The sequence below is a fragment of the Anolis sagrei genome, chromosome Y (assembly GCF_037176765.1).
Source record: "Anolis sagrei isolate rAnoSag1 chromosome Y, rAnoSag1.mat, whole genome shotgun sequence".
In the NCBI taxonomy this organism is placed as follows: Eukaryota; Metazoa; Chordata; class Lepidosauria; order Squamata; family Dactyloidae; genus Anolis; species Anolis sagrei.
The window spans coordinates 8247584-8273597 of NC_090035.1; the positions used below are offsets into that span (position 1 = coordinate 8247584).

General features: G+C 46.7%; 1 protein-coding gene across 2 annotated transcripts in view; it reads left to right on the forward strand.

Annotated features, from left to right (window-relative positions):
• LOC137095321 (protein tweety homolog 3-like) overlaps positions 1-26014 on the forward strand; it is a 178693-nt gene that overhangs the window by 104120 nt on the left and 48559 nt on the right. For both annotated transcript variants that reach the window (XM_067461817.1, XM_067461818.1), the window contains exons 4-7: positions 2801-3021; positions 5406-5501; positions 7881-7953; positions 9927-10002. In XM_067461817.1, the coding sequence (XP_067317918.1) occupies positions 2801-3021; positions 5406-5501; positions 7881-7953; positions 9927-10002 (466 nt within the window). The remainder of the gene's footprint in view (positions 1-2800; positions 3022-5405; positions 5502-7880; positions 7954-9926; positions 10003-26014) is intronic.

A 26014-nucleotide genomic window follows, 5' to 3' on the forward strand; every position in this document is an offset into this window, starting at 1 on the left:
TGCACTTTGATTATAGATGAACTATAAATCCCAGCAACTACAACTCCCAAAGGACAAAATCATAATTTTTTGAGTGATGGTCACTCCTTGTGTAGTGCAGCTGCCGCAGTAAGAGCGAAACTGGGAGTACACACAGTGGATGGCTTATCCAAAATCAGGGCCTACAACTACTGGGCAAAACTGATGGCCATGGAAAATGATAGACTCCCAAAACTGTGCCTGTTAGAGCAGATAGAAAATCAACATCAGACCTCTTGGTTAGTTCTCCTGACAAAATATATTAGGAGCTGTGGACTTCCGACTTGGTATCCGAATCTCTTAGAAGAGTTAGACCCAAAAATAGTTGCTCAACGAGTATTGGATATAGAAGGCCAAAAAGACATTGCTACCCTCAGTAAAGCTGGCTCACTGAAATGGTTAGGCCGCTTTAAACATACCTTCCAAACAGCTCGATATCTAAAAACAGAAATGCCTAAACACCTTAGGAGGGTATTTACCAGAGCTCATTTTGAACAGCTGGATACAATGGACAAGCACGGAAGGTTTAATCAAGTCCCATACAACGAACGATTTTGTATTTGTGGAGCACCAGAGGTGGAGGATATCACACATGTATTGTTCAACTGTGAGCTGTATAAGAAAGAGAGAGACTATTGCCTTGGACCATACATCATTCAAAAAACACACTGGGACCCATATATTAAAACCTCATTTTTGTTGGCCAGCCAGAACCCTAAAATAACACACAAAACAGCCCTTTTTCTATTCAAAGCAACACAGCTGAGAATTGCACATTTAGAATCGATTGGGGTAAACTGTGGAGGTGACGCAGACATTTGACCTGAACGAGATCCTGTTGACAGCTTGTTTATTTTAACTTCTTTTATACCGAGGGTTGTATGACTATGTGTTAATTGTGTTATGTGTTAAATGTTTTGATACGGCCAATAGGCCAATCAATAAAACGTATCGTATCCTTGTGTAGTGAGACATTTTGTTGCCAAATTTGGTGTGATTTCGTTCATTAGTTCTTTTATTTTTAAGGTACTCATTATGCACAGAGCATCTATATATATAAATTTCCTACTGGCGTCCAACGAGGAAACAAAACTCTAAAACCCCTCCACACAACTCTACCAAAATTGCCATGCCCCAAGGACAACCCACTAGGTACAAACTAATCCACTCAGAAATCAAAACCACACAACAACAACCACAAAAAACGGCAAAACAACTGAGCATGCGCACTGGCGCAAACTCCCTGGCGCGCGCACACACATGGCCCCTCACCCTCCCCCCCCCCCCGCGCGGGACACACACGCGCGTGCGTGCGCACGGCCCCTCACCCCCCCCCCGCGCGGCACACACACACACGCGCGTGCCCCCTCTCCCCCCCGGCGCGGCACACAAACGCGCGTGCGCCCCCAACCCCCCCCGGCGCGGCACACACGCGCGCGCATGCGCCCCCTCTCCCCCCCTCCGGCGCGGCACACACACACACACACACACGCGCGCACGTGCCCCCTCTCTCGCCTCCGGCCCGGCACACACACACACACACACGCGCGCGCGCGCCCCCTCTCCCCCCCTCCGGCGCGGCACACACACACACACACACCGCGCGCGCCCCCTCTCCCCCCTCCGGCGCGGCACACACACACACACACACGCGCGCGCGCGCCCCCTCTCCCCCCTCCGGCGCGGCACACACACACACGCGCGCGCGCGCCCCCTCACCCCCTGGCACAGCACACACACGCGCGTGTGCGCCCCCTCTCCCCCCCCGCGCGGCACACACACGCGCGCGCGCGCCCCATCCCCCCTCCCCTCCTCCCTCTTACCCTCACGTAACCTCCAAGCCACGCCCCCTTCTAAACCCATCCCCCCTCCCTTCCCCCCTCCTCACGTAACCTCCAAGCCACGCCCCCTTCTAAACCCATCCCCCTCCCTCCTCACGTTACCTCCAAGCCACGCCCCCTTCTAATCTGTCAAGGAAGAATCATAGAATCATAGAATCAAAGAGTTGGAAGAGACCTCATGGGCCATCCAGTCCAACCCTCTGCCAAGAAGCAGGAATATTGCATTCAAAGCACCCCCGACAGGAGAGAAAGAGGGAGGGAAAGAAAGAAGGAAGGAAGGAATGAGGTAGAAAAGGAAGAAAGGAGAGAAAGAGGGAGGGAAAGAAAAAGGGGGAGGAAGGAAAGTTAGAGAAAGAAGGAAGGAAAGAAGGAAAGAAAAAAGGGAAAGAAGGAAGGAAAGAAGGAGCGAAGTAAGGAAGGAAGATGTAGAGAAAGAGGGAGGGAAGGAAAGATGGAAAGAGAGAAGGAAGAAAAGAGAGACTGCAGAAGAGAAAAAGGAAGAAGGAAGGAAAGAGGGAGCGAAGGAAGGGGATAAAATGTAGAGAAAGAGGGAGGGAAAGAAAGGAGGAAAGAGAGAAGGAAGAAAAGAGAGACAGCAGAAGAGAAAGAAAAAGGGGGAAGGAAGGAAAGCAATAGAGAAGGAAGGAAGGAGAGAAGGAAAGACAGGAAGGAAGGAAGGAAACAGGGAGTGAAGGAAGGAGGGAAAGAAGGGGAGATAGGGGGAAGGTTGGCCACAGCAACGCGTGGCGGGTACAGCTAGTTTATATATATATAGATAGAAGTGGGAGTGTGCATTTGTGTATACATGGTTTTCCAAGTGCATGGAACAGAGTCTGTCTTGTCGGGAGAATTATTGCAATTACCTAGATCGGTTTCTTCTCGTTTCTCTTGACGTTTGACATTTCCTTGAAAGCCCGCCTTCCTTTTTTCGTCACCCGCAGGTGCGTGACACTGCCGTGGCTCTGAACAAAACAGCAGAGCCTTATTTGGGGGACCTGGAGGTCATGTTCGCCAAGCAGACGGATTATCTCCACGTGGTCCAAAAACTCCAGGGACTCCTGGACGAGCTGGTGAGGCAGACAACAGAAATTCCTTTCTGGAAGAACGACGAGGTCTCGTTAGATGAGCTGGCAGATCGTGTGGATCAGTATGACTGGTACAGGTGAGCCGTGGGAGGCCTTGCGGGTGATCTTTGTGCCGCTTTGCTCCCTTCTGGTGCCGGGAAATGTGTCGTGGTAATGAAGCTTTGACTTCTGTCAGCTTTGCTGGGGAACTTGAAGGCATTGAACTCCTCAGCCATTAAACGGGGGAAGGTCGGAGGCACTGTCGAGTCTCTTATAGCGCTTGATGGTGCTGCGTGCTTTCAAGGTGTTTAGAACTTAAGTTGACCCTAAGGTGAAAACATTGGAGAGTTTTCTCAGCCCGGATTGTTCAAAAGATGTAAAGATGAGACACTTGACCAATGATTTTTTATGACTGAACAGGAATTCAAACAATGGCCTCTAGTCCAACATTCATAATCATAATGTGGTGGAGGCTCCTTCTTTGGAAGCTTTGAAGCAGAGGCTGGATGGCCATCTGTCAGGGGTGATTTGAATGCAATATTCCTGCTTCTTGGCAGAATGGGGTTGGACTGGATGGCCCATGAAGTCTCTTCCAACTCTTTGATTGTATGATTCTATGATCACTTTACCGGCTCCAGTAGAATCATAGAATCACAGAATCAAAGAGTTGGAAGAGACCTTATGGGCCATCCAGTCCAACCCCATTCTGCCAAGAAGCAGGAATGTTGCATTCAAATCACCCCTGACAGATGGCCCTCCAGCCTCTGTTTAAAAGCTTCCAAAGAAGGAGCCTCCACCACACTCCGGGGCAGAGAGTTCCACTGCTGAACGGCTCTCACAGTCAGGAAGTTCTTCCTCATGTTCAGATGGAATCTCCTCTCTTGTAGTTTGAAGCCATTTTCCCACGTCCTAGTCTCCAAGGAAGCAGAAAACAAGTTTGCTCCCTCCTCCCTGTGGCTTCCTCTCACATATTTATACATGGCTATCACATCTCCTCTCAGCCTTCTCTTCTTCAGGCTAAACATGCCCAGCTCCTTAAGCCGCTCCTCATAGGGCTTGTTCTACAGACCCTTGATCATTTTAGTCGCCCTCCTCTGGACACATTCCAGCTTGTCAATATCTCCCTTCAATTGTGGTGCCCAGAATTGGACACAATATTCCAGGTGTGGTCTAACCAAGGCGGAATAGAGCATGGGGAGCATGACTTCCCTGGATCTGGACACTATGCTCCTATTGATGCAGGCCAAAATCCCATTGGCTTTTTTTGCCGCCACATCACATTGTTGGCTCATGTTTAATTTGTTGTCCACGAGGACTCCAAGATCTTTTTCACATGTACTGCTCTCGAGCCAGGCATTGTCCCCCGTTCTGTATCCTTGCATTTCATTTCTCCTGGGAAAGTGGAGTATCTTGCATTTGTCACTGTTGAACTTCATTTTGTTAGTTTTGGCCCATCTCTCTAATTTCTGTTATGACTGAACAGGAATTCAAACAATGGCCTCTAGTCCAACATTCATAATCACTTTACCGGCTCCAGTAGCTTAAAGATGAATGGTCTTCAATAATGGTGTGACAGGGTGCGACGACAGAGAAAAGCAATGTCATATCAATGTGTCGTCGAATGCTTTCATGGCTGGAATCACTGGGTTGCTGTGAGTTTTCCAGGCTGTATAGTCATACAGAATGGGGGACAATGCCTGGTTCGAGAGCAGTACGTGTGAAAAAGATCTCGGAGTCCGCGTGGACAACAAGTTAAACATGAGCCAACAATGTGATGTGGCGGCAAAAAAAGCCAATGGGATTTTGGCCTGCATCAAGAGGAGCATAGTGTCTAGGTCCAGGGAAGTCATGCTACCCCTCTATTCTGCTTTGGTTAGACCACACCTGGAATATTGTGTCCAATTCTGGGCACCACAATTCAAGAGAGATATTGACAAGCTGGAATGTGTCCAGAGGAGGGCGACTAAAATGATCACGGGTCTGGAGAACAAGCCCTATCAGGAGCGGCTTAAGGAGCTGGGCATGTTTAGCCTGTAGAAGAGAAGCCTGAGAGGAGATGTGATAGCCATGTATAAATATGTGAGAGGAAGCCACAGGGAGGAGGGAGCAAGCTTGTTTTCTGCTTCCTTGGAGACTAGGAATGGAACAATGGAACAATGGCTTCAAACTACAAGAGAGGAGATTCCATCTGAACGTGAGGAAGAACTTCCTGACTGTGAGAGCCGTTCAGCAGTGGAACTCTCTGCCCCGGAGTGTGGCGGAGGCTCCCTCTTTGGAAGCTTTTAAACAGAGGCTGGATGGCCATCTGTCAGGGGTGATTTGAATGCAATATTCCTGCTTCTTGGCAGAATGGGGTTGGACTGGATGGCCCATGAGGTCTCTTCCAACTCTTTGATTCTATGATTCTATGATTCTATAAAGCTTGCTTCTCGCTTGCAAACTATTTGTGTCTCATAATATACCTTTTTGGGTTTTGTTGCAGATGGCTGGGATACCTGGGCCTGCTCCTCTTCCACGTCTTGATCTGTTTGCTGGTGCTGTTTGGATTAATTAGAAACTCAAAAGGCATTCTTATCGGGTAAGTTGATTTGAGCGCAATGACTGAAGCGTATGAAAATGAAATAGTGGCACTAGTGGGTTGCTGTGAGTTTTCCCAGGTCTACCTAGCATGTTTCATTAAAACAAGCATTGAGACTTATCTCCATACCTGTCTGGATCAGAGACTGGACAGGAGAACATAAAACTATTTGTTTGTATTTCTTTGGTCCTCACATTTTCTGTCCCAAGTTCTGAGCCAGGATACTTTGGCCTTATATATACTAAAGGTAAAGGTTTCCCCTGACATTGAGTCCAGTTGACTCTGGCTTGGGTGGGGGAGTGCTCATCTCCATTTCTAAGCTGAAGAGCTGGCGTTGTCCATAGACACCTCCAAGGTCGTGTGGTCAGCATGATTGTAAAGGTAGAGGTTTCCCCTGACATTAAGTCTAATTGAGTCCGGCTCTGGGGGGAATGTGCTCATCTCCATTTCTAAGCTGAAGAGCTACCGTTGTCCATAGACACCTCCAAGGTCATGTGACCAGCATGATTGTAAAGGTAGAGGTTTCCCCTGACATTAAGTCTAGTTGAGTCCGGCTCTGGGAGGGATGTGCTCATCTCCATTTCTAAGCTGAAGAGCTGGCGTTGTCCATAGACACCTCCAAGGTCATGTGGCCAGCATGATTGCATGGAGCTCTGTTAGCTTCCCACCGAACTGCAAAGGGTACCTATTGATCTACTCACATTTTGCATGTTTTCGAACTGCTAGGTTGGCAAAAGCTGGGGCTAATAGTAGAAGCTCACCTCACTCCCTGGTTTCGAACCACTGACCTTTTGGTCAGCAAGTTTATCAGCTCGGCAGTTTAACCTGCTGCACCATTGGGGATCCACGGGCTTATACATACTAGGTGGTAAAGGTTTCCCCTTGACATTAAGTCTAGTCGTGTCAGACTCTGAGGGGTGGTTCTTATGTCCATTTCTAAGCCAAAGAGCCAGTGTTGTCCATAGACACCTCCAAAGTCATGTGGCCAGCATGTCTGCATGGTGTGCCGTTACCTTCTTGCTGAAGCGGTATCTATTGATCTACTCACATTTGCATGTTTTTGAATTGCTAGCTTGACAGAAGCTGGGGCTAACAGTGGGAGCTCACCCCGCTCTCCAGATTCGAACCACTGACCTTTTGGTCAGCACGTTCAGCAGCTCAGCAGTTTAAACCACTGCGCCACCAGGAGACATATTAAATAACTCAACTTTGCGTGCTTTCAAACTGCTAGGTTGGTGGAAGCTGGAGCTAATAGTGGGAGCTCATCCCGCTCCCCAGAATCAAACCATATGGCCAGCATGATTGCATGGAGCTCTCTTAGCTTCCCACTGAAGCAGTACTTATTGATCTACTCACATTTTGCATGTTTTCGAACTGCTAGGTTGGTGGAAGCTGGAGCTAATAGTGGGAGCTCATCCTGCTCCCCAGAATCAAATCATGCGGCCAGCATGATTGTATGGAGCTCTGTTACCTTCCCGTTGAAGCGGTACCTATTGATTCACTCAAATGTGCGTGCTTTCAAACTGCTAGGTTTGTGGAAGCTGGAGCTAATAGCAGGAGCTCATCCCGCTCCCCAGAATCAAATCATGCGGCCAGCATGATTGCATGGAGCTCTGTTACCTTCCTGTTGAAGCGGTACCTATTGATTCACTCAAATGTGCGTGCTTTCAAACTGCTAGGTTGGTGGAAGCTGGAGCTAATAGCAGGAGCTCACTCCGCTCCCCAGAATCAAACCATGTGGCTAGCATGATTGCATGGAGCTCTGTTAGCCTCCCACCGAAGCGGTACCTATTGATCTACTCACATTTTGCATGTTTTCGAACTGCTAGGTTGGCAAAAGCTGGGGCTTATAGTAGAAGCTCACCTCACTTCCTGGATTCGAACCACTGACCTTTCGGTCAGCATGTTTATCAGCTCAGCAGTTTAACTTGCTGCGCCACTGGGGGCTCACTAAGTACAGGTAACCGCTTTGAGTTGCTGATCAGGCTGAGAAAGGCGGTACACAAGTATAGTAAATAAATATAAATAAATAGATACAGATGCAGAAAGGGAGGAGCAATTGAGCCTCATTTTGAGCTATGAAGGGTTTGAAACGCACAAACTGCAGTCCTCTTGGCTTTGTTCATATTTTCTGACAAACATCTGTTTTATTAATAAGCGGTTCTCTTGCAAAGAACCCGCTGTCTGCTGCAGATTTGAATAACGACTTGAGCAGTTCCTTCTTCAAATTGCCAGTTACAGAAGGATAAATTGATTGCTAGTTTCCCCTCTTCTGTCCTGCTTTGAACTCTGAATTATACTCTTCATTGACAATTAAGGCATGAGAACTGGAGCCGATACGCCTGCCAGACGATTCTGTGTTTCCTTCTCTTTCTGCAGAGTGTGTCTTCTCGGGGTTCTCGCCCTTGTCGTGAGCTGGGCTTCCCTGGGTCTGGAGCTGGCTGTTGCGGTGGTAAGTGCCTTGGGGACAACGCTTGCTGAACTTTTCCCTGGGCTGGATTGCCCTCATTGTGTACGTTTTTTGGAGGGTGTGGACTATGGGGTCAAAAATATAGTATTCTTCTTCATGTTCTCTGTTCTGGTACAGCTGTACCAGCAGCTCCAATTTTGTTTGCTTTGCATTGAATGTTTGTTTGCAGTCCTAAGTTTCAGGGACTCTGCAGATAGGTGGCTTCTTTTGGTTGCAGTTGTAGGGCAAGCCACCTGCCCATCATCGTTGAGTTTGGTCCCGCCCCTTGCTCAGGGCAATTGGGAAGGAAAGGGAGCCATTTTTTAGTTAGTCTCAGCAAGGAAAGCTATGTACAGGACGTGTGTAAACTTCCCCTGTACAAAAGCTTCAACCTTTAAGAATTTCCAGGAAAACAGCCCTAAAAACCAAAGAACTCCAGCTGGAGAACATCTACTGCCTTGCTGGTAGGTCCACTCGGCATTTGGGACACAGTTCGACCCGGTAGCGGAGCCCACATCAGTAAGGGTTAGATTACAGTCAGCCTGGGAGAAGTTAAAAAGGGAATTTTCCTTTAAAGAAGAAGGTATTGAAGACAGTTGCCTGTCCTTCGTGGGCAAGATTAGGAATTCACCAGTTGCCTAAAAGCGTGGAATCATTTGCTTAACTTTACTGAAGACAAGAGAAGTTTCTGTTTGATTGTTCATTAATAAAAGGCTTTGTTGTACTTCTCAAGCCATCTAAAGACTGTGGTGGAAACCTCTGAGAACTTCTCTTTAGGCCCCTGGCTTCCCGTTGGGCAAAGGTTGCAAGTCCTGTTTTAAAGACAACTATTTACAGGCCCAGCGTGCGACAGAACAGTCTCTGTGAATTACACAACTGGGTAAACTGTGCCTGAGCAGAGCACTAGAAGGAACCTCTCTCAAATCACTCGTCAGAAATGTTTTGGCAATAAATGGAAGACAGGAGCAGAATTCAAAACGATCTTAACAGATCAGAGAGATGATTGGCCAAAACTAACAAAATGAAGTTCAACAGTGACAAATGCAAGATACTCCACTTAGGCAGAAAAAACGAAATGCAAAGAGACAGAATGGGGGACAATGCCTGGCTCGAGAGCAGTACGTGTGAAAAAGATCTTGGAGTCCTCATGGAGGACAAGTTAAACATGAGCCAACAATGTGATGTGGCGGCAAAAAAAGCCAATGGGATTTTGACCTGCATCAATAGGAGCATAGTATCTAGATCCAGGGAAGTCATGCTCCCCATGCTCTATTCTGCCTTGGTTAGACCACACCTGGAATATTGTGTCCAATTCCGGGCACCACAATTCCGGGCACCACAAGCTGGAATGTGTCCAGAGGAGGGCGACTCAAATGATCAAGGGTCTGGAGAACAAGCCCTATGAGAAGCGGTTTAAGGAGCTGGGCATGTTTAGCCTGAAGAAGAGAAGGCTGAGAGGAGACATGATAGCCATGTATAAATATGTGAGAGGAAGTCTTAGGGAGGAGGGAGCGAACTTGTTTTCTGCTGCCCTGGAGACTAGGACGCGGAACAATGGCTTCAAACTACAAGAGAGGAGATTCCACCTGAACATGAGGAAGAACTTTCTGACTGTGAGACCTGTTCAGCAGTGGAACTCTCTGCCCCAGAGTGTGGTGGAGGTTCTTCCTTTGGAGGGTTTTAAACAGAGGCTGGATGGCCATCTGTCAGGGGTGATTTGAATGCAATATTCCTGCTTCTTGGTAGAATGGGGTTGGACTGGATGGCCCATGAGGTCTCTTCCAACTCTTTGATTCTATGAAATACACAGGTTTTCATTGCGTTTGGAGATAGCCAAGCTACAAATTGGACATTTGTGATCTGGTTAGTTTGCTTTGCTTTCCTAAAATGAAAACTTCTATAGCTTTTACAAAAGAGAGTGCTGTTGATATGTATGGTGATTACATTTCTTTTCTTTCTTCTGTGTTCTTCCATAGGGTTCCAGTGACTTTTGTGTTAACCCTGATGCCTACATCTCCAAAGTGGCGGAGGATAACGCGGTGCTCACTACTGGTAAGGGCTCTTAGGCCAGCACTCATAAGGGACAAGTTCCAGGCGTTACTCTGTTAGCAGTGGCTTTGTCATTTGTGTATAGGAAACAAAGACACAAACAACTACAAGGGTTATCCAGAAAGTAAGGTTACAAGATTCTTTTAAAATACAAAGAATGAATATATTTTAGGGAAACTTACATGGATTGTAGAATAGGCATGACATTATTTTTCCACATAATCACCATTCAGTTCAATACATTTTGTCATCTGTGGGACAAGTTTTTGATGTTTGTGTCATAGAAGTTTCCCTCCGCCCGTTTCAGCCGGTTCACCACTTCGATTTTTGCCTTGCCGTCAGAAAAGTGTTTTCCACCCAGGTGTTCCTTCAATTTAGTGAACAGGTGATAATCACTGGGTGCGAGATCGGGGCTGTGAGAGAGGGGGATTAAAACATCCCAACAAAAGTAAGTCAGCGACTCTTGTGTTGCATGAGAGATGTGTGGATATGCATTGTCATGAAAGAGACAGACTCCCACCGTAAGCATCCCATGATGTTTGTTTTGGATGGCTCTGCGAAGTTTCTTCATGGTCTCACAATATATTCCGTACCTATTTGGTCAATTGCTGTCTTGACATTACGTCCTCTCCAAAGACTGAAATGATTCCACTGCGAATCACAGTGGCGTTCATGCCCTTAGCATTTGGGTAGTATATTACAGTGCAAACTTTGCACTTGAAGGGAAATGGAATGAGGATGTTCATCTCTAATGTTCACCACAATACCAGTTGACGAGCTACTGATGACTGGCACTGCTCGTTTGCTTCTACTGGCTTCCTGGTACATGGCAGTGAGACCAACTTCCCCAGGGAAAATTCCCTGCAAGAGCTATGTGCCTTGTAACCTTACTTTCTGGATATCCCTTGTACAGTGCGAACTTTGAACTTGGAGGGAAACGGAATGAGAATGCTCATCTCTAACTTTCACCACAACTCCAGTCAATGAGCTACTGACGACTGACACTGCTCGTTTGCTTCTACTGGCTTCCCGCTACATGGCAGTGAGACCAGCTTCCACAGAGAAAATTCCCCATGAGAGCTACGTGCCTTGTAACCTTACTTTCCGGATATCCCTTGTACAGCACAAACTTTGCACTTGGAGGGAAATGAAATGAGAATGCTCATCTCTAACCTTCACCACACCAGTTGATGAGCTACTGACAACTGGCACTGCTCGTTCACTTCCACTGGCTTCCTGCTATACAGCAGTGATACCAACTTCCCCTGAGAAAATTCCCCATGAGAGCTATGTGCCTTGTAACCTTACTTTCCAGATATCCCTTGTACAGCACAAACTTTGCACTTGGAGCGAAACGGAATGAGAACACTCATCTCTAACCTTCACCACAATGCTAGTCAACGAGTTACTGACAACTGGCACTGCTCGTTTGCTTCCGCTGGCTTCCACTACATGGAAGTGATACCAATTTCCCCTGAGAAAATTCCCCATGAGACCTATGTGCCTTATAACCTGACTTTCCGGTTATCCCTCGTACAGCACAAACTTTGCAATTGGAGGGAAACAAAATGAGAACGCTCATCTCTTAACTTTCACCACAATACCAGTTGATGAGCTACTGACGACTGACACTGCTCGTTTGCTTCTACTGGCTTCCCGGTACATGGCAGTGAGACCAACTTCCTCAGGGAGAATTCCCTGCAAGAGCTATGTGCCTTGTAACCTTACTTTCTGGATAATATATGCCTTGTACAGCGTGAACTTTGCACTTGGAGGGAAACGGAATGAGAACGCTCATCTCTAACCTTCACCATGCCAGTTGCTGAGCTATTGACAACTGGCACTGCTCGTTTGCTTCTGCTGGCTTCCTCTACACAACAGTGATACCAACTTTCCCTGAGAAAATTACCCACGAGAGCTTCGTGCCTTGTAACCTTACTTTCTGGATATCCCTTGTACAGCGTAAACTTTGCAATTGGAGGGAAACAAAATGGGAACGCTCATCTCTAACTTCCTCCACAATGCCAGTTGATGAGCTACTGACGACTGGCACTGCTTGTTCATTTCTGCTGGCTTGCTGCTACATGGCAATGAGACCAACTTCCACCAAGGAAATTCCGTGTGAGAGTTATGTGCCTTGTAAGCTTACTTTCCAGATAACCCTTGTAGATTGAAAATGATGGGTTAAGGCAGGAATGGGCATACTTGAATCCTCCCTCCACGTGTTTTGAACTGCAACTCCCACCATTCCTAACAGCTTCAGGCTCTTTCCTTAGGAAAAGGAAATAGAAGGGGCCTGAGACTGTTTGGAAAGGTGGGAGTCGAAGTCCAAAACACCTGAAGGGAAGGCCCAAGTTTGCCCATACCTGGGTTAAAGCGAGTACATGTGTAGTATGACAGAGTCATATTGTACATGGTTAGTGCAGTTAATATTTTAAGAACACAAAAAAGCATGAACTGGTATTTTTCCTTGACATCATGACCTTCTGGCAAGGAAACTAGTCCAAAGTGGGCTAGGCAAAACTACGGTGAGGTGGATCTGTAATTGGTTAAGTGGACGAACACAGAGGGTGATTCTCACCAATGCTTCCTCTTCATCCTGGAAAGAAGTGATGAGCAGAGTGCCATCAGCAGGGTTCTGTCCTGGGCCCGGTCCTGTTCAATATCTTTATTAATGACTTAGATGAAGGGTTAGAAGGCAGGATCATCAAGTTTGCAGACGACACCAAATTGGGAGGGAGAGCCAATACTCCAGAGGACAGGAGCAGGATTCAAAACGATCTTGACAGATTAGAGAGATGGGCCAAAACTAACAAAATGAAGTTCAACAGTGACAAATGCAAGATACTCCACTTTGGCAGGAAAAACGAAATGCAAAGATACAAAATGGGGGACAATGCCTGGCTCGAGAGCAGTACGTGTGAAAAAGATCTTGGAGTCCTCGTGGACAACAAGTTAAACATGAGCCAACAATGTGATGTGGCGGCAAAAAAAGCCAATGGGATTTTGGCCTGCATCAAGAGGAGCCTACTGTCTAGATCTAGGGAAGTAATGCTATCCCTTTGGTTAGACCACATCTGGAATATGGTGTCCAATTCTGGGCACCACAATTCAAGAGAGATATTGACAAGCTGGAATGTGTCCAGAGGAGAGCGACTAAAATGATAAAAGGTCTGGAGAACAAGCCCTATGAGGAGCGGCTTGAGGAGCTGGGCATGTTTAGCCTGAAGAAGAGAAGGCTGAGAGGAGATATGATAGCCATGTATAAATATGTGAGAGGAAGCCACAGGGAGGAGGGAGCAAGCTTGTTTTCTGTTTTCTTAGAGACTAGGACGCAATGGAACAATGGCTTCAAACTACAAGAGAGGAGATTCCATCTGAACATGAGGAAGAACTTCCTGACTGTGAGAGCCGTTCAGCAGTGGAACTCTCTGCCCCGGAGTGTAGTGGAGGCTCCTTCATTGGAAGCTTTTAAACAGAGGCTGGATGGCCATCTGTCAGGGGTGATTTGAATGCAATATTCATGCTTCTTGGCTGAATGGGGTTGGACTGGATGGCCCAGGAGGTCTCTTCCAACTCTTTGATTCTATGATTCTATAAGTATTTTTCTTTTTGGAAAGCCATGCAGTGTGCATTTGGTGCTGACCATGTTTTTCCAGACGAAGTGAAATTAGAAAGGGATCACATTTGAATCTATGACACTCTTAAAATGTCTTCCAGTGTTTTGGAGAAATTAGGATCGAAAAAGGAGGATACTGAAATCCCTCTGTACGCTGCACAGATGTTCATAAACACACTCCATCAGGTGCTAAAATGGAGGGTTTCCTGCCTCGGGCTCTCTCTATAAACCCGGCATTCAGCTGGGTTTAGCCTTGGGAAACCAAACCTCTCTGTGGTCATTTATTAGGCTTAGTAGCAGCGGTTCTTGACACATGTGACAAAAGAGGTAATTGAACACCTTCCCCAAGTAATGTGCTCTCTTGGGCTTTGTCTCACCTAATCTCGCCTGAGGAAGGGAGCGGATGAATGATGCCTTCAATTTGGCTCTCGGTAGGAAACAGTCCATTTGACACAACTGTGCTTCAGGCAGGGAGGGGAAAAGGCGAGTGCGGATTGCGGAGCCATTTCTCGGCTAAGCAGGCAACGGTCATGAAGTTTGCGCAGGATCCTATCAGAGCCCTGAAGAGTTTGTCATGTTTTATTTCAATAATATGCTTAGTGAGTTGTTAAAGGTTTTGATGGCTGGAATCACTGGCTTGTTGTGAGTTTTCGAGGTTGTCTGGCCATGTTCCAGAAGCATTCTCTCCTGACATTTCGCCTGCATCTATGGCAGGCATTCTCAGAGGTTGTGAGCCTCTTAGAACCAAGGCAAGTGGGGTTTAATGGGTTTATATATCTGTGGAATAATATCCAGGTTGGGAGAAAGAACTCTTGTTTGTTGGAGGCAAGTGTGAATGTTACAACTGGCCAACTTGATTAGTACTGAACGACCTTGCAGCTTCAAATATGCTTAGCCTCTGTATATGAGTCCAAATGGCAGGACTGTCCATCCTTTGTATAACTGTGTTTCAAACAGAACACAATTGTAGAAAATGAGTTGTTTTGGAAGGAAAACGACTCCAGAGTTGGTTTAAGATTTTAAAAGCAGCAAAAAAAGCCAATGGGATTTTGGCCTGCATCAATAGGAGCATAGTGTCTAGATCTAAGGAAGTAATGCTACCCCCTCTATTCTGCTTTAGTTAGACCACATCTGGAATATTGTGTCCAATTCTGGGCACCACAATTCAAGAGAGATATTGACAAGCTGGAATGTGTCCAGAGGAGGCCGACTAAAAGGATCAAGGGTCTGGAGAACAAGCCCTATGAGGAGCGGCTTAGGGAACTGGGCATGTTTAGCCTGAAGAAGAGAAGGCTGAGAGGAGATATGATAGCCATGTATAAATATGTGAGAGGAAGCCACAGGGAGGAGGAGGGAGCAAGCTTGTTATCTGCTTCCTTGGAGACTAGGACGCGGAACAATGGCTTCAAACTACAAGAGAGGAGATTCCATCTGAACATGAGGAAGAACTTCCTGACTGTGAGAGCCGTTCAGCAGTGGAACTCTCTGCCCCGGAGTGTGGTGGAGGCTCCTTCTTTGGAAGCTTTTAAACAGAGGCTGGATGTCCATCTGTCAGGGGTGATTTGAATGCAATATTCCTGCTTCTTGGCAGAATGGGGTTGGACTGGATGGCCCATGAGGTCTCTTCCAACTCTTTGATTCTATGATTCTAAAGCCTAGCTATGAGTTAATCTAGTCCAGTGGTTCTCAACGTTCCTAATGCTGCGACCCCTTAATACAGTTCCTCATGTTGTGGTGACCCCCGGCCATTAAATTATTTTCTTTGCTACTTCATAATTGTAATTTGGCTGCTGTTATGAATTGTTATGTAAATACCTGATATGCAGGTTGTATTCTTATTCACTGGACCAAATTTGGCACAAATACCCAATATGCCCTAATTTGAATACTGGTGGGGTTAGGATGGGAGGATTGATTTTGTCATTTGGGAATTGTAGTTGCTGGGATTTATAGTTCACCTACATTCAAAGAGCATTCTGAACTCTACCAATGATGGAATTGGACCAAACTTGGCACACAGAACTCCCATGACCAATGGAAAATACTGGAAGGGTTTGGTGGGCATTGACCTTGAGTTTGGGAGTTGTAGTTTGCCTACACCCAGAGAGCACTGTGGATTCAAACAATGATGATTCTGGATCAAACTTGGCACAAATGTTCAATCTGCCCATATGTGAACACTGGTGAAGTTCGAGGAAAATAGACCTTGACATTTGGGAGTTGTAGTTGCTGGGATTTATAGTTCACCTACAAACAAAGAGCATCCAGAAGCCCACCAACGATAGAATTAGGCCAAACTTCCCACAGAGACCAACAGAAAATACTGTCGGTGATGGTCTTTGGCGACCCCTCTGACACCCCCTCGTGACCCCTCCAGGGGTCCCGACCCCAAGGTTGAGAACCACTCATCTAGTCTGTCTGGAAGGGCATGAGATTGACAGGAACAATACTATTCACCCAGCGTTTCTGAGGAAAAGACCAGTCTCACTCCTCTTTGATGATACAAGTTTAGTTTTCATGTTTTCCTCACAAGCAGCTCTTGTTAAAACTGTATCGTTGAAGGCTTTCATGGCCAGAATCACTGCGTTGCGGTATGTTTTCTGGGCTGTATGGCCATGTTCCAGAAGCATTCTCTCCTGATGTTTCACCTGCATCTATGCCAGGCATCCTCTGAGGTTGTGAGGTCTGACCACTGAGCTGCTGAACTTGCTGACCTAAATGTTGGCAGTTCGAATCTGAGGAGCAGGGTGAGCTCCCACTGTTAGCCCCAGTTTCTGCAAACCTAGTAGTTCAAAATCATGCAAATGTGAGTAGATCAATAGGTACTGCTCTAGTGGCAAGATAATGTTGCTCCATGCAGTCATGCTGGCTACATGACCTTGGAGGTGTCTATGGACAACACCGGCTCTTCAACTTAGAAATGGAGATGAACACCCCCCCCCCCCCACTCCCCCTTAGAGTCAAATATGACTAGACTTAATGTCAGGGGGAACCTTTACCTTTACTTTACTATTTTGGAGTAGGAAAAGCCAAGCTGGTTTTGGCCTTAGAATTGAGTAGATTCTGGAGGCAATCTGAAGCAGGGATCCTTCTTTGTCGTCTCTGTGAATCACACAACTGCGCTTTAACACTAAGTCTTTGCAAAGATGCGTTGAGTCCCGTGCAGGCGCAGTATTACCCAGTTGTGTGATTTCACTGATGATTACTGGGTAAGCAACCTGTCCTTCTCAACACTTGGCTGTCCAGATTGATTTCAATTCCCAGAATCCCTAACCATTGTCTGTGTTGACTGGAGCATCTGGGACCTGGAGTCTGAAACACATCTGGAAGACCAGATGTTGAGAGCCATTTCTCTGAGGCTCTCACTGGGATTTGGCAATGAACAGAGCCAGAAAGAACTGATGAATTAAGGTAACTCGAAAAGCATTCAGAAGAGAGGAAAACTAGGCTGACATACCTTCCCTGGAATGTGCAAGGCCAGCTATGTTTGAGTTTAAGGATTACCACTTGGGTTCAGATCTCTGAGACTGTGCTTGCCCTGAGTTGCTGTAGAGAAGGACATTTTCTAATACCATACTTGCATTGTGCTGTCTTAATGTCGCAACCCCTTAATACAGTTCCTCATGTTGTGATGATCCCCAACCATAAAATTAGTTTCATTGCTACTTCATAATTGTAAATTTGCTCCTGTTATGCATCATAATGTAAATATCTGATATGGAGGATCTATTTTCATTCACTTGACCAAATTTGGTGCAAATACCCAATATGTTCAAATTTGAATACTGGTGGAGTTTGTGGAAAATAGACCTTGACATTTGGGAGTTGTAGTTGCTGGAATTTATAGTTCATCTACAATCAAAGAGCCCCTTGAACCCCACCATAGAATTGGGCCAAACTTCCCACACAGAACCTCCATGACCAACAGAAAATACCAAAAGAGTTTAGTGGGAATTGACCTTGGGTTTTGGAGTTGTAGTTCACCTACATCCTGAGAGCACTGGATCTGGACCAAACTTGGCACGAGTACTCAATATGCCCAAATGTGAACACTGGTGGAGTTTGTGGAAAATAGACCTTGACGTTTGGGAGTTGTAGTTGCTGGGATTTATAGTTACCTACAATCAAAGAGCATTCTGAACTCCACCAACGAAGGAATTGAACCAAACTTGGCACACAGAATTCCCGTGACCAACAGAAAATACCAAAAGAGTTTAGTGGGCATTGACCTTGTGTTTTTGGAGTTGTACTTCACCTACATCCAGAGAGCACTGTGGATTCAAACAATGATGGATCTGGACCAAACTTGGCACGAGTACTCAATATGCCCAAATGTGAACACTGGTGGAGTTTTGGGGAGAATAGACCTTGACATTTGGGAGTTGTATTTGCTGGGATTTATAGTTCACCTACAATGAAAGAGCATTCTGAACTACACCAATGATGGAATTGAAACAAACTTGGCACACAGAACTCCCATGACCAACAGAAAATACCAAAAGAGTTTAGTGGGAATTGACCTTGGGTTTTTGGAGTTGTAGTTCACTTACATCCAGAGAGCACTGTGGATTCAAACAATGATGGATCTGGACCAAACTTGGCCCGAATATTCAATATGCCCAAATGTGAACACTGGTGGAGTTTTGGGGACAATAGACCTTGACATTTGGGAGTTGTAGTTGCTGGAATTTATAGTTACCTACAATCAAACAGCATTCTGAACTCCACCAAAGAAGGAATTGAACCAAACTTGGCACACAGAACTCCCATGACCAACAGAAAATACCAAAAGGGTTTAGTGGGAATTGACCTTGGGTTTTTGGAGTTGTGGTTCACCTACATCCAGAGAGCACTGTGGACTCAAACAATGATGGATCTGGACCAAACTTGGCACGAGTAGTCAATATGCCCAAATGTGAATACTGGTGGAGTTTTGGTAAAATAGACGTTGACATTTGGGAGTTATAGTTGCTGGGATTTATAGTTCACCTACAATCAAAGAGCATTCTGAACACCACCAATGATGGAATTGAAACAGACTTGACACACAGAACTCCCATGACCAACAGAAAATACCAAAAGAGTTTAGTGGGAATTGACCTTGGGTTTTTGGAGTTGTAGTCCTACCTCCAGAGAACACTGTGGAGCCAAACAATGATAGATGTGGACCAAACTTGGCACTTGTAGTCAACATACCCAAATGTAAATCCTGGTGGAGTTTGGGTAAAATAGATCTTGACATTTGGGAGTTATAGTTTATGGGATTTATAGTTCACCTACATCAGGAAATAAAGCCCGACTGCTCACTGGAGGCAAAGATGAAGTACTTTGTCCACATCATGAGAAGATAGGAAAGCTTAGAGAGGACAATGATGCTGGGGAAAATGGAAGGAAAAAGGAAGAGGGGCTGACCAAGGGCAAGATAGATGGATGGCATCCTTGAAGTGACTGGCTTGACTCTGAAAAAGCTGGGGGTGGTGACAGCCAAGAGGGAGCTCTGCCATGGACTGGTCCTTGAGGTCACGAAGAGTCGGAAGTGACTGAACGAATAAACAACAATGCCAAGAGCATTCTGAACCCGCCCCCGCCCCCCAATGATAGAATTGGGCCAAACTTCCCATATAGAATCCCCATGCCTTGAAGGGACTTGCTAGAGCAAGCCTTCCTCCAGCCTCACATGCTCTCCCTCGCCCGCACATGTGCACCATGCTGCCATGCGCTGAGCATGCCTGCTCTCCCCTCCCCACTTGGAGTCTCAGAAACAGCCCTCCCCTTGGCTGAGAGGCTGGCCAATCATAGCAGAGGAGGGCTTTTGGTGGAAGGATATTCCATCTGTTTCCAAAAAGGAAGAGAAGGACAGGCGGAGAGATCTTCAGCCTTAGAATCATAGAATCCTAGAGTTGGAAGAGACCTCATGGGCCATCCAGTCCAATCCCATTCTGCCAAGAAGCAGGAAAATTGCATTCAAAGCACCCCCGACAGATGGCCTTCCAGCCTTTTCTGCCAAAGGGGCTCCTAAGACTTCTAGGGAAGTCATGCTACCCCTCTATTCTGCTCTGGTTAGACCACACCTGGAATATTGTCTCCAATTCTGGGCACCACAATTCAAGAGATATTGACAAGCTGGAATATGTCCAGAGGAGGGCGACTAAAATGATCAAGGGTCTGGAGAACAAGCCCTATGAGGAGCGGCTTAAGGAGCTGGGCATGTTTAGCCTGAAGAAGAGAAGGCTGAGAGGAGACATGATAGCCATGTATAAATATGTGAGAGGAAGCCACAGGGAGGAGGGAGCAAGCTTGTTTTCTGCTTCCTTGGAGACTAGGACGCGGAACAATGGCTTCAAACTACAAGAGAGGAGATTCCATCTGAACATGAGGAAGAACTTCCTGGCTGTGAGAGCCGTTCAGCAGTGGAACTCTCTGCCCCGGAGTGTGGTGGAGGCTCCTTCTTTGGAAGCTTTTAAACAGGGGCTGGATGGCCATCTGTCAGGGGTGATTTGAATGCAATATTCCTGCTTCTTGGCAGAGTGGGGTTGGACTGGATGACCCATGAGGTCTCTTCCAACTCTTTGATTCTATGATTCTATGACCCCTCTGAAACCCCTTCACAACCCCCCACCCGAGGTTGAGAAATGCTGTCTTAGACAGGAAAAAAACTCACAGAAACAGAGCTTGTTTTTTGTAGCCAGGGACATAAATTGGGGGTCTTGATTGCAACCCCGCAAAACCGATCCTTGTGACCTCTCAGACGACATTGGGACCTGGGATAATCATGCTTGATATATGGAGGCTCCTATTTAATTGGAATCTAATGCGACGTTTCCCAACGTCCTCTCGAAAAACAACAAGACATGCATAACAGGAACTGGAGCACCCTTTAAAAAAAATACCAAAATTATGTTGGCATTTTTCAAATCTAGCAGCAGAGTCAATGGCACAGAGATAATCGGATTAAGTGTATAATTATCCTTTCTGTTTGTCAGTTCGGAGATGAGCTTCTTTATTGTTCCTCTGCATGCCGTGGTTTGGGGGAAGGCGGTGGAACGAGGCAGGGATGGGAACGGAGGCTGGGATGTTACATACCCAGCTCATCCAGAATTCATTAACTCTGATAAAGCTAGCAGAGGAGAACACGGATCGGATAATCATTGCGTGTTGCTTGGGTGGGGGGGGGGGGGGGGGAAGCAAGCATCCTGGTGTTGTGGGTGTGAAGGTTGTTCAGGCCCTTTTTGCTCACTGCACATCCTCATTCGGTCTTACTAAAGAGCTTGGTAATAAAACACAATCAGGCTTCTGTATCTGACTGGGATTATGTATTTATTTACAGTATTTATATTCCACCCTTCTCACTCAGGGCAGATCACAATGCACATATACATGGCAAACGTTCAATCCCATAGACACACAACATATATAGACAGACACAGAGGCTATTTAACTTTCCAGCTTCATGAGGTTATGCTCGAATTCCGGCCACCAGGGGAGCTGTTGCTTCACTGTCCACTTGATACCAATGGAGTACTTCCTCATTCTTTTGGACACTGCTGGAGATTTTTATGGCATTGTAAATTAGTTAAATTAGCCTCCCTTCATAAGTGGTACCTAAATTTTCCACTTGATAGATGCATACTCCACTTTGGCAGAAAAAATGAAATGCAAAGATACAGAATGGGGGATGCCTGGCTTGAGAGCAGTACGTGTGAAAAAGATCTTGGGGTCCTCATGGACAACAAGTTAAACATGAGCCAACAATGTGATGTGGCGGCAAAAAAGCCAATGGGATTTTGGCCTGCATCAATAGGAGTCTAGTGTTTAGATTCAGGGAAGTCAGGCTCCCATGCTCTATATTCAGCATAGTGTCTAGATCTAGGGACGTCATGCTCCCCATGCTCTATTCCGCTTTGGTTAGACCACACCTGGAATATTGTGTCCAATTCTGGGCACCACAATTCAAGAGAGATATTGACAAGCTGGAATGTGTCCAGAGGAGGGTGACTAAAATGATCAAGGGTCTGGAGAACAAGCCCTACGAGGAGCGGCTTAAGGAGCTGGGCATGTTTAGCCTGAAGAAGAGAAGGCTGAGAGGAGATATCATAGCCATGTATAAATATGTGAGAGGAAGCCACAGGGAGGAGGGAGCAAGCTTGTTTTCTGCTTCCCTGGAGACTAGGACGCGGAACAATGGCTTCAAACTACAAGAGAGGAGATTCCATCTGAACATGAGGAAGAACTTCCTGACTGTGAGAGCCGTTCAGCAGTGGAACTCTCTGCCCCGGAGTGTGGTGGAGGCTCCTTCTTTGGAAGCTTTTAAACAGAGGCTGGATGGCCATCTGTCAGGGGTGATTTGAATGCAATATTTCTGCTTCTTGGTGGGGGGTTGGACTGGATGGTCCATGAGGTCTCTTCCAACTCTTTGATTCTATGATTCTATGAACTGTCTTTTGGGCTGCAAAGGTCAACAGCAAGCTAGACAAATGGTCAGGAGCTTACTCTGACCCAGGCTGGCTTCAAACTCATGACTTTTCGATCAGTAGTGATTTTAATGCAGCAGGCTCCCAACCAGCTGCGCCACAACCGGATTGTGTCACATACCGTATATACTCGAGTACAAGCCAACCTGAATGTAAGCCAGGGAGCCTAATTTTAGCACAAAAAACTGGGAAAACGGATTGACTCAAGTATAAGCCGAAAGAGGGAAATGCAGCAACTACTGGTCAATTTCAAAATAAAAGGCAATACCAATAAAATTACATTAATTGAGGCTTCAGTAGGTTAAATGCTTTTGAATATTTACATAAAACTGTAATTTAAGATAAGACTGTCCAACTCTGATTAAATCATTCTAACCTTCTTCATTATAAATGTGCTTACGTATCCTTCCAATAATCACAGTTTATTTTAACTGTACATTTTAGAGAAAATGCTGTATGTATATGAATAAGGAAAAGTGGGAAAGACTGACGCTGAGAGAGGAGGAGAGGAAGGCGTGTGCTGTGCCGAGCGAGGAAGAAGGGAAGGCACGCGCTATGTGAGAAAAGAGGAGAGGAAAGTGTGCATTGTGCTGATATAGGAGGAGAGGGAGGCATGCATTGTGTCAAGAGAGGAGGAAAGGAAGGTGTGCGCTGCGCCAAGAGAGGAGAAGGGGAAGGTGCACACTGAGCTGAGGGAGGAGAAGAGGAAGGCACACGCTGTGTGAGAAAAGAAGAGAGGAAGGTGCGCACTCTGCCAAGAGAGGAGGAGAGGATGCACGTGCTGCACTGAGAGAGGTGAAGAGGAAGGTGCATGCTGCACTGATAGAGGAGGAAAGGAAGGCCTGTGTTGTGCCAAGAGAGGAGGAAAGGTGCGTACTGTTATGAGAGAGGAGGAGAATACGGTGTGCGCTGCGCCAAGAGAGGAGATGGGGAAGGTGCGCACTGAGCTGAGAGAGGAGAAGAGGAAGGCTCATGCTGCATTGAGAGAGGAGGAGAGGAAGATGTGTGCTGCACTGAGAGGAAATGGGGAAGGTGCTTGCTGCGTGAGAGAGGAGGAGAGTAGGCAAGTTCTGCACTGAGAGAGGAGGAGAGGAATGTGTGTGCTGTGCTGAGAGGGGAGGAGGGGAAGGCGCACACTGCATGAGAAAAGAGGAGAGGAAGGTGCATGCTACACTGATAGAGAAGGGAAGGCTGCATTGTGCCAAGAGAGGGGGAGAGGAAGGTGTGTGCTGTGCCGAGAGAGGAGGAGGGGAAGATGCACGCTGCATGAGAAAAGAGGAGCGGAAGGTGTGTGCTGTACTGAGAGAGGAGGAGGGGAAGGTGCACGCTGCATGAGAGGAAGGTGCATGCTGCGCTGATAGAGGAGGAGAGGAAGGCACGCACATTGTGCCAAGAGAGGAGGAGAGGAAGACACCTGCTGCAACGATAGAGGAGGAGAGGAAGGTGTGCGCTGCGCCGAGAAAGGAGAAGGGGAAGGTGCACACTGAGCCGAGAGGGGAGAAGAGGAAGGCACATGCTGCGTGAGAGAAAAGAAGAGGAAGGTGGGTGCTGCGCAAACAAGGAGGAGAGGGATTGCGCACGCTGCATGAAAAAAGAGATGAGGAAGCTGTGCGCCGTGCCAAAAGAGGAGAAGGGGAAGGTGCACACTGAGCCGAGGGGAGAAGAGGAAGGCACATGCTGTGTGAGAAAAGAGAAGAGGAAGGCATGTGCTGCACAAACGAGGAGAGGGAATGTGCACGCTGCATGAAAAAAGAGGAGAGGAAGGTGTACGCTGCACCAATAGAGGAGATGGGGAAGGTGCACACCTAGCTGAGAGAGGACAAGAGGAAGGCACGTGCTGTGTGAGAAAAGAGGAGAGGAAGCTGTGTGCTGTGCCTAGAGAGGAGGAGGAGAAGGTGCACGCTGCGTGAGAAAAGAGGAGAGGAAGGTGTGCACTCTGCCGAGAGAGGAGGAGAGGAAGGCACGTGCTGCAATGAGAGAGGAGGAGAGAAAGATGTGCACTGCACCGAGAGAGGAGAAGGGGAAGGTGCACACTGAGCCAAGGGGAGAAGAGGAAGGCACATGCTGCGTGAGAAAAGAGAAGAGGAAGGCATGTGCTGCGCAAACGAGGAGAGGGAATGCGCATGCTGCATGAAAAAAGAGGAGAGGAAGGTGTATGCTGCACCAATAGAGGAGATGGGGAAGGTGCGCACCTAGCTGAGAGAGGACAAGAGGAAGGCACATGCTGTGTGAGAAAAGAGGAGAGGAAGGTGTGCACTCTGCCGAGAGAGGAGGAGAGGAAGGCATGTGCTGCACCAAGAGAGGAGGAGAGGAAGGTGTGCGCTGCACTGAGAGAGGAGATGGGGAAGGTGCACTCTCCATGAGAAAAGAGGAGAGGAAGGTGCTAGAGTAGGAGAGGAAAGTGTGCGCATTGTGCCAAGAGAGGAGGAGAGGAAGGTGTGCGCTGCGCCGAGAAAGGAGAAGGGGAAGGTGCACACTGAGCCGAGAGGGGAGAAGAGGAAGGCACATGCTGCATGAGAAAAGAGGAGAAGAAGGTGGGTGCTGCGCAAAAGAGGAGGAGAGGGAATGTGCATGCTGCATGAAAAAAGAGGAGAGGAAGGTGTGCATTGTGCCAAGAGAGGAGAAGAGGAATGCACGCACTGCGTGAGAAAAGGAGTGCTAAGTTGCTGTGTCGAGAGGTGAGGGTCCTGGCAGGAACCTCATCCAAGTATAAGCTGAGGGGGGCTTATACTTGAGTATATACAGTACTTTCTCTATGTCAGATACTAAATCTGAGCGAGGAGGGGGTACATTCATGGCATAATCCTTTTGCCAATGTGGAAAGTATGCTGATAACCCCCCCCCCCCCCACACACACCTTTTTTTAAAATGCTGTTTAATGGTTCAGCTGCAGATGCAAGTTACCCCAAATAGAAAAATTAAATCGAAAGCATAGCCGAAAGCTGTCCAGAAGTGGGCTAATGAATTATAAATAATGGCTGTTGGGTTCACTTGCTAGCATGCAGGGCCAAGCCGGTTCTTCCATACATGTAAGAGGAAGTATATGCAATATTAATGGTGAGTGCAATGTCAGGAGGAGAAAAGACGTCCAGCTCTGCTCAGTGGCTTTCCTTTTTGTATCCCTCACTTGCCCCACATTATCTGCTTTGAACTGGATTATATGAGTCTACACTGCCATGTAATCCAGTTCAAAGCAGATAATCTGGATCATATATGGCAGTGTTGATGGGGCCTAAGTAACACTAAGGAATCCGGGTCAGAGAGCAAGAAACTGAATTTATGGTTTGAATCTAAGGTCTGATGCTTGGCAAGAATCTCTTTTCTCTATTGGTAAACGAAAACATTTCAGTGGTGCCCCCTGCATGTAGCCTTATGGATTCGTAGTGTAGAAGCCTTCTTGTGCATGTATTTATTTATCATGTCAGAAGCTAATTGAGAATACAATTATAATGTATTTAAAATACAAGCAAATTTAAAAATTAGGTATTATATTATATTTCCTTTGTCCGGAAACTGTCAACTTGGAGTGCCTCTGTTGTCACTGTGAGAAGGTCCTCCCATTGTGCATGTGGCAGGGCTCAGGCTGCATTGTAGTAAGTGGTCTGCGGTTTGTTTTCCACACCCACATGTTGTGGACTCCACTTTGTAGCCCCATTTCTTAAGGTTATCTCTAACATCACGTGGTGCCAGAGTACAGTCCGTTCAGTGCCTTCCAAGTCACCCAGTCTTCTCTGTGCCCAGGAAGGAATTTCTGATCTGGTATCAGCCATGGATTGAGATTCTGGGTTTTAGCCTGCCACTTTTGGTCTCTTGCTTGCTAAGATGTTCCTGCAAGTATCTCTGTGGATCTCTGTGGATCTTAGGAAACTATTTCTTGATTTAAGGCATTGTGGATCTGTGGATCTTAGGAAACTATTTATTGATT